The sequence below is a fragment of the Heloderma suspectum genome, chromosome 3 (assembly GCF_057233095.1).
Source record: "Heloderma suspectum isolate Gila_16-S chromosome 3, 16-S_ref, whole genome shotgun sequence".
NCBI classification, from domain to species: domain Eukaryota; kingdom Metazoa; phylum Chordata; class Lepidosauria; order Squamata; family Helodermatidae; genus Heloderma; species Heloderma suspectum.
In genome coordinates this window covers 3216647-3228882 of record NC_139460.1, presented here as the reverse complement: position 1 = coordinate 3228882, position 12236 = coordinate 3216647, and the positions used below count along the sequence as shown (strand labels likewise).

The window sequence follows — 12236 nt, the reverse complement described above, 5'->3', positions numbered from 1 at the left end:
ACCCTGGGGCACCTTTCTTGGTGCCCGCCAAGGTTGTCTGCTCCACCTACTTTTTATTTCTCTTTTTTCTCCTAAATATCATAATGTCTTACTGGCAACTAGGATCACCACAAAGCAAAGTGGGAGCTCCTGGCTGCTCCTGGCCTCTTCTCCCATGAATGCCTCTGGGCCACACGTGAGGCTCCGAGAGATTCTTAGGAAATGGGGATGGCAGGTCCCTGCAGGCCGATGCTTTAATCCCCAGCGTGCTAATTTTGTGTTGGTGCCCAGGACGGTTTCTCAAATTGTTACATGTGCCCATGGGACCAAAAAGGTTGCCTAACCTGCATTAGAGTTTGCAATAAAACATCGGGGAGGAAGCAATACCTGAGGAATAAGGCACCCAAGTGACAGGAACTTTGAATAAGTTTCAGAGGTGTTGGAGTCTAGGAAGCTGCTTTCCACCATCAGCCCATTGGTTGGTCCAGCCCAGTGTTGTCTACATGGACTCTGGGTTGCTCCCCAGAGCTTCAGGCATGCATCCCTGGGATCGAACCTGGGACCTTCTGCAGGTAAAGCATGTGCTCTGTCCCTCAGCTTCAGGACAGAGCACGTGCCCCCCCAAGGCCTCTCCTGGGAGGCCTGGATGCCAGATGATTGGTACATGTCCTCAGTTATGCACCCCAGCCAAGAATCATAGAAACATAGAATAGTAGGGTTGGAAGGGGCCTATAAGACCATCGTGCTCAATGCAGGAATCCAAGTCAGAGCATCCCTGACAGGTGGCTCTCCAGCTTCATCTTCAGTGCCTCCAGTGTGGGAGAGCCCCCCACCTCCCTAGGCAATTGGTTCTATTGTTGCATTGCTCTAACAGTCAGGAAGTTAGAAAGTTAGGAATCTGGCTTCCTGTAATTTGAGCCTGTTATTCTGTGTCCTGCAGTCTGGGATGATCGAGAAGAGATCCTGGCCTTCCTCTCTGTGACAACCTTTCAAGTACTTGAAGAGCGCTATCCTATCTCCCCTCAGTCTTCTCTTCTCAAGGCTAAACATGCCCAGTTCTTTCAGTCTCTCTTCATAGGGCTTTGTTTCCAGTCCCCTGATCATCTTCGTTGCCCTCCTCTGAACCCTCTCCAGTTTGTCTGCTTCCTTCTTAAAGTGTGATGCCCAGAACTGGACACAGTACTCCAGATGAGTCCTAACCAGTGCTGAGTAGAGAGGAACTTGTACTTCCCAGGATTTGGAAGCTATGCTTCTATTAATGTCACCCAAAACAGCCGTTGCCTTTTTTGCAGACACATCCCATTGTCGGCTCATACTCAGCTTGTGATTGACAACAATTCCAAGATTCTTCTCGCTTGTAGTATTGTTGAGCCAAGTATCCCCCATCTTGTAACTGTGCCTTTGGTTTCTTTTTCCTAGGTGCAGAACTTGGCATTTATCCCTATTAAATGTCATGCTGTTGTTTTCTGCCCAGCGCTCCAGTCTATCCAGATCACTTTGAATTCTGTTTCTGTCTTCCAGGGTATTAGCTATCCTGCCCAATTTTGTGTCATCTGCAAATTTGATCAGCATTCCGTGCACCTCATCCAAGTCATTCATAAGAATGTTGAAGAGCACTGGGTCCAGGACTGAACCCTGCAGTACCCTGCTCGTTACCTCTCCCCATTTTGAGAAGATACCATTGATAAGCACTCTTCGAGTCCAATTCTGTAGCCAACTGTGGATCCACCGGATCGTTGTTTCATCTAGCCCACTTTGAGCTAGTTTGCTCATCAGGATATCATGGGGCACTTTGTCGAAAGCTTTGCCGAAGTCGAGGTATATTATGCCCGCAGCATTCCCACAGTCCACAAGGGAGGTTACCTGATCCAGAAATGAGATCAGATTCGTCTGGCAGGATTTGTTCTTGACAAATCCATGTTGGCAGCGAGTAATCACTGCATTGTTTTCAAGGTGCTCACAGATGGATTGCTTTATCATCTGCTCCAGAATTTTCCCAGGGATTGATGTCAGACTGACTGGTCTGTAGTTTCCAGGTTCCTCCTTTTTGCCCTTTTTGAAGATAGGGACAATATTACCCTCCTCCAATCATCTGGCGCTTCACCCATCCTCCGTGATTTCTCAAAGATAATAGACTAAGGATAAGAGGCTCGTCAACACTTCTCACCTTTTTGGATTTGAAATGGGTGTTGCCTGCTCTGGGCTTAAGAAATAGGATGGGATAGGAATCAGATCCACAGTGATCAGAGTTTGCTGGTCGACCCTCCATATTCTGTGGTGTTGCTGTAAGATGTGTCCCACAGAGCAAATTTGCATTTGTGTTTTGTGCCCTGCTTTTCTGGAGCGAAAGGGCTCCGAGCACTCTGCCCTAACATCCCTGAGGTTCCCAGGCCAATCGTTGTGTCTTCTTGTAACCTTTAAAGGCAGCTCCTCAATGTGTTCAGTCTACAACTAAATTCAATTAGTTTTTATTTAAAGATGAGGCAAAAGGAGGAGAGAGAAATCCAATTTTAGGAAACGTGGGACAGCCAGTTGGAATGGGCTTTGATGTTACAACCTCTCAGGGGCTCTTTACTTAGTCACAAGTTCATAAGCAAAAAAGGCCTAATTATTTGGGAAAACACAGGATTAAACGGGCGTACAAAGGCTGAATATCCGCTCTCGGGCGACACGATACGAATCCATGTGCCGAGTTCGTGTGTGGTGCAAACTTTGATGTGTGCTATGACAAGCTGAAAGTCGTGACCCCCTCGGGGAGCTCCTTAAAGCGGGCCAGGAGGTGGGGGCCTGGGTCTGTTTGTTTAACTTTGATGTCCGAGCAGCAACGGGCTCCCTTGTTTGCACCACTGCGGAGGGATGGGTTTAGCGCCCCCCGACCTTTGCTGATGGACAATGGCCAGCGATGGAGTGTGACGATTGTTGACCATTCCGAGTGACCAGTGGACCAGAACAAGGTTTTCGGAGGTGCAAAGATGTGGAGAAGACAAGGGAAAAGGCTGTTCATGGTACAGTAATTGCCCCAGATGGTTCTTGATCCCATCCTTTACCCAATTTTAGTCCCTTTATCTGCAGAAGTGGCTGAAAAGCTGCCTCTGAGCTAACCCTGCCTGATCGAACCAACGTGGTTCTTGCTTAAGAGCTGGCACAAAATGTTTATGGGAGTGGCTTTTAAATCAAATTACCTTATAATTTGTTCTTTTTTTAAAAAAAAGGAAAGAGTCCTTGAATAAATGGCATTCGGTGGGGCCAGGCTCTGAGAACATATTGGGAAGCTGATGAAGCCAATGAAATAGTTTCCCTCTTAAAGCCAGAGGAAAATGACTGGCTCTGCCCTTCTTCCTGGTCTGTTGATATCCCTGGGATTCTGATGATTTTGCTTGGGCCCACCTTCCCATCTCTAGTTTTATGTAGAACCTGGCCGGATTCCCTGGGCTTGAACTGTTCCTGTGAAATGCACTTTCAGTTTGCTCTTGGAAGCTTCTCCTAAAAAGGGATTCCCACAAGTTCTCTGGTTAGCAGCTTAGTCTCTTGCACAGCAATTTTTCACTGTAAAAGGTACATTGGTTTTTCTTACTGGCTGTCAGCTGGGAGAGAGAAGCTTTTTGGAAATTCCTGTTCTTCCTAATAATTCATTGATGCACTTCACATCCCATATCTCAGAATGTTTACAGCAACGCTGTCAGGTAAGCCAGTCTCCTCTCTCCCTTACAGACGGCGGGGCTGAGACAGAGAGTGTGGCTTTCCCAGGGCCGCCCAGCTTTATGACTGAGCTGAGATCGGAGCTGTGGAAGTCAAGCTCACAACTTGTGCTCTTAACCACCAGGAGACATCAGCTGACAACAAAATCATCCCCTCTGATGTGGACTCCTTTTGCTTAACACATTTCTTTTGCGACAGCCCTGTTCCTCAAAGGGCAGCTTGAGCACACATGTGTGCGCACAAACACACACACACATACTCTGCCCTTCCAAGGCTCAGCCTCTTTGGCTCTGCATCCTATCCCAGAATTGGGTAGCCTTCTCTTCCCTGCCCCTCTGGCGTGCTGCATCTCCATTGCTCTGGCTCTGCTCGTGACAGGCCGCAAGCGAGTCTGAGCCACCGCAGCGTTTAGGAAGCATGGATCCTGCAGTGGATTAAAGGAGTAAGACAAGATGACCATCCAGTCTTATCATTTCACACTACCTGACATGAAATGCTCTGGACCTCCAGGCAGTCAGGATAGGACCAGGACTGGACTGTGTACTGGGCTGATGTTTCAGAGCACAGGAGAATAGGACATCGCATGGCCCCTGGGATTGAGTGGGTCATATGTAACCTTACTCCCCCCCCCCGACCCCAGCTTTTACACTGAGCACTATCTAAAGTTAAGATACAACTACATGGAGGTTCTTTTGCGGGGTGGGGGCATGCAGATCTGCCACTGAAGCTCTTCATCTACCTCGTGCTTTTCAATTGGGGTCCACCTTCTTCAGCTCCAGCTGCTGTGTCATCAAGGCTCTGGAGCTGCTTCCCTCATATGCCCAGTCAAGTCCAGTTAGCACATCCCAAGCTTCTATGTGAGCGCCCGCCCCTAGCACCCACCGAACCACTCAGCAGAAAGCACTTACCATCATTGATTTAACTGCCTGGTGAACTTTAGTTAAAGGCCTGCCCTCTGGGGTCAATGCAGATTTATATGTGTGCACATGTGGAGTCTTGTTGCTAATACAATTAAGACCTGATCAGCAAATTAAACCCCTGGTTGGGTGAGGCGATGGAGCACCAGCTTGATCTCAACTTATTAAAGCTCACAAGGCTGCCTGCTTAGTAATGTATTTAGTGGGGGCCTATTACTGGAGGACTTGGCAGTCTGTGTTGTTGGATGTATCTGTCCAGGCAGTCACACACGTGCGTGCACACACATGCACCCCGTGCCGAAGTTCCAGGTCCCAAAGCCCTGTGGGACTTCATGCATTGTACAAGAACGTAAGAAAGGGGGACATATTTTTTCACCTAACCCCATGTATGTTGCATGTATGTGTACGCACTGAAGGGAGCTGTGATCCCTGTGGAGGAAGCATGTGGCCAAAACTGGGGTGTTCCTCACATTTCTGTAGTTGAACTTCTCAGTTCTCCTGAGCCAGCACTAAAGAGTATGTGCCCATTTTACAGATGACGAAACTGATGCACAAAAGATCCCATTTGCACTGCTTCTTTGTTCTTGCTGGCAGTAATTTGGAAGCACGATTGTTTCTTGTCCTTTGTTTAAAATGGGCCAGTGTTTTTAACCTCCAGTGAGTAGAGGACCAGGCATAGGCTACTCTAGAAGAATCAGAAAACTAGACACAAGAAGGGAGTAGAGGCTATGGAAGGAAAAGACTCTCCAGTGGTGGTGACCTGCGAGGTGTGTGCAGTGTTTGTTTTCTTGCCTGGGAACAACATGGCCTACCCGTGCAACAAGTGCAGGTTGATCACGCTGCTGGAAGAAAAAGTAAAAGGACTGGAGCGGCGAGTGTCGACCCTCCGGGGAATAAGACAAGACGAAGAGTTCTTGGACAGAATGGGGGGACTACAGCAGCAAAGGGAAGACCAGAAGCTAGAAGAGCAACAGCAAGCTGAGGCAGAAGAGGAAACTGCTGAGGTGAGGAAAAATGAAGTCAAGGATACTCCTTGGAAAAGGGTGACAGTGAGGAGCAGAAGATCTAGAAGACACTCGGCACCAGTGGAAACAATGGAGCTAGCGAACCGATTCCAGGTACTTGCGGATGAGACTGGAGGACAGCCTGCAGAGGAAGAATTACAGGGGAACCTACATGAGTGCGAGCAAGAGGCTGAAGGTCAGTCAAGCAGAGGCGATAAAACCAAGGCCTACAACAACAAGAAGAGAAGAGTAGTGGGAGTGGGAGATGCCTTGCTGCGTGGGACCAAAACCCAAGGATGTCGCGAAGACCCGTGGACTTGCCAGGTATGCTGTCTCCCGGGAGGATGGATTAGAGACGTGACTGAAGGGTTGCCTGCACTCATAAAGCCCACTGAGAGGGATCCGTTTCTTCTCATACATGTGGGAACAAATGATGCTGCCAAGCGGCGCTATGAAGAAAACACATCAGACTTTGAAGCTTTGGGAAGGAAACTCCAGAACTTTGGGGCCCAGATAGTTTTCTCATCCATCGTTCCAGTAGTTAGAAGAGGGATAGAAAGGGAACGAAAAATACTCCAGGTGAATGACTGGCTACGAAGTTAGTGCCGGTGTGTTGGATTCTAGGACCATGGGCTATACTTCCTGGAAGATGGACTGATGGCAAAGGACGGGAAGAATGTGTTTGGCCACAGCGTGAGGGACTTCATCAGGAGGGCTTTAAACTGAATCCTACGGGGGAAGGAGACGTAAAGTTGGGGGTAACAATGGATGAAGGCTCAAGCACCACAACGGAGAGAACAGCTCTAATAGCGCCCAAAAATAGTCTTCAGAAATGTAGGAGGAAAGCCAGACTATAAAGCACATGGTCTTCAATGTCTGTACACTAATACCCAGAGTATGGGAAACAAACAGAACGAACTTGAACTCTTAATACGAGAGAGAAATTCTGACTTGATAGGTGTAACTGAAACTTGGTAGGATGACTCCCATGACTGGAATACAGCAATGGAAGGATATAACTTGTTCAAAAAGAACAAAAGGAACAAAAAGGGAGGTGGGGTTGCACTGTATGTGAAAAATACATAACTTCTGAAATGAAATAAATAAATATAAATAAATAAAAAACAGCAACTGGTATTGTGGACTGCATTAATAGAAGCATAGCTTCCAAATCCCAGGAAGTACTAGTTCCCCTCTACTCAGCACTGGTTAGGCCTCATCTGGAGTCCTGTGTCCAGTTCTGGGCACCACACGTTCAGAAGGATGCAGACAAGCTGGAGAGGTCTCAGAGGAGGGCAACAAAGATGATCAGGGGACTGGAAACAAAGCCCTATGAAGAGAGACTGGAAGAACTGGGCGTGTTTAGCTTTGAGAAGAGAAGACTGAGGGGAGATCTGATAGTGCTCTTCAAGTACTTGAAAGGTTGTCTCAGAGAGGAAGGCCAGGATCTCTTCTCGATCAACCCAGAGTGCAGGACACGGAATCATGGGCTCAAGTGACAGGAAGCCAGATTCCGGCTGAACATCAGGAAAAACTTCCTGACTGTTAGAGCAATACGACGATGGAACCCATTCCCTAGGGAGGTGGTGGGCTCTCCCACACTGGAAGCATTCAAAATGAAGCTGGACAGCCACCTGTCAGGGATGCTGTGACTTGGATTCCTGCATTGAGCAGGGGGTTGGACTCGACAGGCTTATAGGCCCCTTCTAACCCTGCTATTCTATGATTCTATGATAACTAAATAGTTTTTTCTCCCTTTAAGCTTTCTGGTTGTATACTAACATTGTTTTAATTGCTTTGTTGTTGCTACATTCTTATAAGCCACCCTGGGTACCCATTGAGCCCTGTGGCAGAATATAAATACAATAGATAAATAAAAATGACTTTTTAATGGCTGGTTTGCTCCTCATTCACCTTTGCAAAGGCTAATTTGCTTGAAAGTTGGAGTATGTTTTGTTACCTGCAGATTGGACAGGGGCAATCAATATCTGTGATCGCTCAAATGTCAGACTGGCTCCGTAAAAGGGAAAGATGGTAACGTGAGCTGCCTGGAGGGGATGGCCTGCCATTTTGCGGGGATATTAGACTGAAAGGCAATTGCATGCGGAGGGCTTGGCTGAAGGGTCATTTATAGGCCCTGGGACTGTAGATCAGCGTATTCCCTTGGCGGCCTCTTTACCAAAGTTTGTAAGGAGTGGGGTTTGAGATGCGTGGCAGGGTGCTGAGTCCAGATCTTCGCATGCCACAAGCAGAAGCATCGGTGCACCCTGCCCAGGCGCCTGTGTAACCAAGGGCTCCCAATGACTCAAGCGAGCAAGCCAAGGAGCATGCTGCAAGGGGAGGCATAAACTATCACAGAGCCTCTCATCAGACTGACCTGGGTTCAGACAGATTGTACAAATGACCTTGCCAGAGCAGCCTAAGCCACCATTTAAAAAGAAAATCATTTATTGACTATATCAGAAACCAATCCATTAAAATGTTGAGGCAATTTAGTCCTGTAAAATAATGTTTAAAAGAGATAATATCAGCATAATAAAACTACTACAAGTATTATCAATCATTACTGATATCAGTTGTGAACCTCCCAAAGAGCTTCAGCTATGGGGTGGTAGAGAAATACAAGAAATGAAATAAAATGAAAAGCAGCCTCCCAAAAAATCTATTGGCTCTTTACGTTGAAATAGGAAGCCTTCTCTCTCTCCCCTCACTTTCTTAAAAAAATTGTCTTCATCCTTTGGTGGTCTTCTGTGAAAAATGAGGACTGGTTCTACAGTGTAGTGGCAACCACAGAAAAGTCCCTGCCCCAGTGGCACTCGCTCTGCAACAGCAACTAGTTGGATTCCCCTGGGATGCTTCCACGCAGGCAGTGAGGATGATGTCCTTTCCCTGTTGCTTTTCCCCAGGCTGGAGAGGAGAGCTGCTTAATTGGCTTGCATTTAACAGCTGTGGCAAATAGCCATTGATGCTGCCCTCATCATGGAACATGCCTCTTCCCTTTTTGGGAAGCCCCCTCAGCTACTGGCTGCCACCACACTGGGTGGTAGTGAATTCCATACATTTCCATAAAATGAATTTTCCAAGACTTTTCTCTGAGGGGAATTTTACTGGGGACAAATCCTTGTTGGTTCCCACAGGAACATACACATCAATTCAGTGCATTTGGCAGTCATCAAAATAGGAAACACCTTAAAAATATTGGGTTGGATCCAATGTTAGTCCTACTTAGAGTAGACCTATTGAGATGAATGGGACAAGTTAGACTAACATTGGATACAACCCATTAAGATGAATGGGACAAGTTAGACTAACATTGGATACAACCCATTGTTGATCTTGGCAGTGTCTGGCAAAGTTTTGCATTTGCTTATTATATTTGGAGGGGAATTCGCTACCATAGGAAGTAGTGATGGCTTCGGAGACACTGCTGAACTCATCTGGGCTCAGCTGAGCGCCTCCTTGGCTGCACAGAAATTGGTTGACAGTGGCAAGGACTAATCCCAGGTCCTCTGGCCTCCATACCTGAGTGCCAGATTTGGACAAGGGGGCGGGTGGGTAATGCATCGTTATGCCATCTTTTGGGGATCTACAGTATGCTCCATCCTCCAGTGTTCCCGGCTCCCCTCACCCCAAGGGATCCTTTGCATAGCTCTCCCTGAACAAGATCCCATATATTGAAGAGTATTCCACAATCATCTCTCTAACACCGTGGGGCTCTTGGCTGAAATGATGGGTGCTGGTGGAAATTTTTTGGACCTGTGTGTTAGATTCTGGAGTTCTTTGCTGTGCAAAGCCACAGGTGTCTCTGTTTTTCCATGCCCAAGAATAAAGCAAGCTGCCCCTCCCCTGCTGTCTAACCTAGTTTTTTCCTCCATCTCCAACTCTCCTTGAGGACCTCGTGTAACTGACACCACCGTTCCTTTTCATTATTCTTTTCCAACAGTGTGGTAAAGCTCTTGCTCACGGCTGGCGCCGACCCTAACCTGGGTGATGAGTTCAGCAGTGTCTACGAAACCGCCAAAGAGAAGGGGCTCCATTCCCTAGAAGGTAACGAAGCCCCATTGCCGCTATTGTTTTCCTGCTACGCTTCCTGGGACAGGGTTCACTTGTTGTTCTCCCCTCATCTCCTTTAACACCCCATTTGATATTGAAAATGTACCATATCTTTATAACTAGTCTGCAGTAAAAAGGATTTGTTGAAATCCCAGCCTTATCTGAGGCCCCAGCCTTATCTGAGGCCCAGGTCAGGATCCACAGGTTAGAATGGAGGCCCATGCTAGGCCTGCACACCAATTAGCATTCAGATTCGGAACTCCGAAGCATGGCAGCCATTTCGTGTAGTATCCACCATTTTTGTGTCACAGTCCTAAGGAAAAGGACTCCCCCTACCAGAGGGGAAGGAAAGAGAATTAAACCCAGTCCTCTCTTAGAGCCATAAGAACATAAGAAGAGACATGCTGGATCAGACCAAGGGTCCATCTAGTCCAGCATTCTGTTCACACAGTGGCCACCCAGCTGTCAACCAGGAACCCACAAGCAGGGTATGAGCACAACAGCACCCTCCCACCCATGTTCCCCAGCAACTGGTGTACATAGTCTCACTGCCTCTGGTACTGGAGGTAGCACATAGCCATCAACACTAGTAGCCATTGATAGCCTTCTCCAGGAATTTGTTTAACCCCTGTTTAAAGCCATCCAAACTGGTAGCCATCACTACTTCCTGTGGTAGCAAATTCCATAGTTTGCGCTGTGTGAAGAGGTCCTTCCTTTTATCTGTCCTGAATCTCCCACCCATCAGCTTCATAGGATGACCCCATTGGGTTCTAGTATTTTGAGAGGGAGAAAAATGTCTCCCTATCCACATTCTCCACACCATGCATAATTTTGTAGACCTCTATCATGTCTCTCCTGACCCTCCTTTTTTCCAAGTTAAACAATCCCAGCTGCTCTAACCTTCTCTCATAGGGAGATACTTCAGCTGTTTGATCATTTTAGTTGCCTTTTTCTGCACTTTTTCCAGCTCTACATTATCTTTTTTTAGATGTGGTGACCAGAGCTGGACGCAGTATTCCAAGTGTGGTCGCACCATAGATTTGTACAGGGGCAGTATGAAGGGGGGCAGGGGAGGTGGATGAGGGGCTGGCAGTCCCTATTCCACCCCTCGAACTTAGCAGTCATGGAATAAGAGGAGGGGTCCTCTTATGGATCAGTAACTGGTTAAAGAACAGAAAGCAGAGAGTAGGAATAAATGGTGAATTTTCCCAATGGAGGGAAGTAAATAGTGGGGTCCCACAGGGATCTGCATTAGGACCAGTGCTTTTCAACTTGTTCATAAATCATCTGGAATTAGGAGCAAGCAGTGAAGTGGCCAAGTTTGCTGATGACACCAAATTATTTAGGGTGGTTAAAACAAAAAGGGATTGTGAAGAGCTCCAAAAGGATCTCTCCAAGCTGGGAGAATGGGCATCTAAATGGCAAATGCGATTATACGCAAGTATACGCAAGTATAAAGTGATGCACGTTAGGGCAAAGAATCCCAACTTCAAGTATAGCCTGACGGGATCTGAGCTAGCAGTGACTGACCAGGAAAGAGGTTTTTGGGGTTGTGGTGGACAATGAGGATGTCAGCCCAGTGTGTGGCTACTGTAAAAAAGGCAAACTCCATGTTAGGCATAATTAGAAAAGGGATTGAGAATAAAACTGCCAAAATCATACTGTCCTTGTACAAATCTATGGTATGACCACACTTGGAATACTGTGTCCAGTTCTGGTCAGCAAACCTAAAAAAAGATACTGTAGATCTGGAAAAGGTGCAGAAAAGGGCAGCTGAAATGATCAAGGAAGGGGCTGGAGCATCTCTATGAGAGAAGGTTAGAACAGCTGGGATTGTTTAGCTTGGGAAAAAGGAGGGTCAGGGGAGACATGATAGAGGTCTACAAAATTATGCATGGTGTGGAGAATGTGGATAGGGAGACATTTTTCTCCCTCTCAAAATACTAGAACCCAACAGGGTCATCCTATGAAGCTGATGGGTGGGAGATTCAGGACAGATAAAAGGAAGGACTTCTTCGCACAGCGCAGAGTCAAACTGGAATTCACTACCACAGGCAGTAGTGATGGCCACCAGTTTGGATGGCTTTAAACAGGGGTTAAACAAATTCCTAGAGGAGAAGGCTATCACTGGTTACTAGTCTTGATGGTTATGTGCTACCTCCAGTACCAGAGGCAGTGAGACTATGTACACCGGTTGCTGGGGAACATGGGTGGGAGGGTGCTGTTGTGCTCACGCCCTGCTTGTGGGTTCCTGGTCGGCAGCTGGTTGGCGACTGTGAATAGAATGCTGGACTAGATGGACCCTTGGTCTGATCCAGCATGGCTCTTCTTATGTTCTTATGAATTACAAGGATAGCTCCCAACAATATATTCTTGAAAAATCCCTGTTACCTCCAACTGCTATGAGGATTGCAGCGAATCTCAGAGGGAACAGGGAAGCCAGAATAGGGTGGCAAATCATGCTATAGGCCCTGCTAATCAAAAAGTTGAAAAGCTTCAACCCTGCGTGCCCTGTGTCTCTGCTACACCAGTGCTGACAACTGAGAAGCAGATGAGATGGAAGTCTGGAGAGTGAATGGAGCTA

General features: G+C 47.2%; 1 protein-coding gene across 3 annotated transcripts in view; it reads left to right on the top strand.

Annotated features, from left to right (window-relative positions):
• The window catches only part of CLPB (ClpB family mitochondrial disaggregase), a 106987-nt gene that overhangs the window by 19815 nt on the left and 74936 nt on the right, over nucleotides 1-12236 (top strand). For all 3 annotated transcript variants that reach the window (XR_014788922.1, XM_084842315.1, XM_084842316.1), the window contains exon 4: nucleotides 9543-9646. Coding sequence is in view for 2 of the 3 variants with exons in the window: in XM_084842315.1 (XP_084698441.1) it covers nucleotides 9543-9646 (104 nt within the window). In the remaining variant the exon portion in view is untranslated. The remainder of the gene's footprint in view (nucleotides 1-9542; nucleotides 9647-12236) is intronic.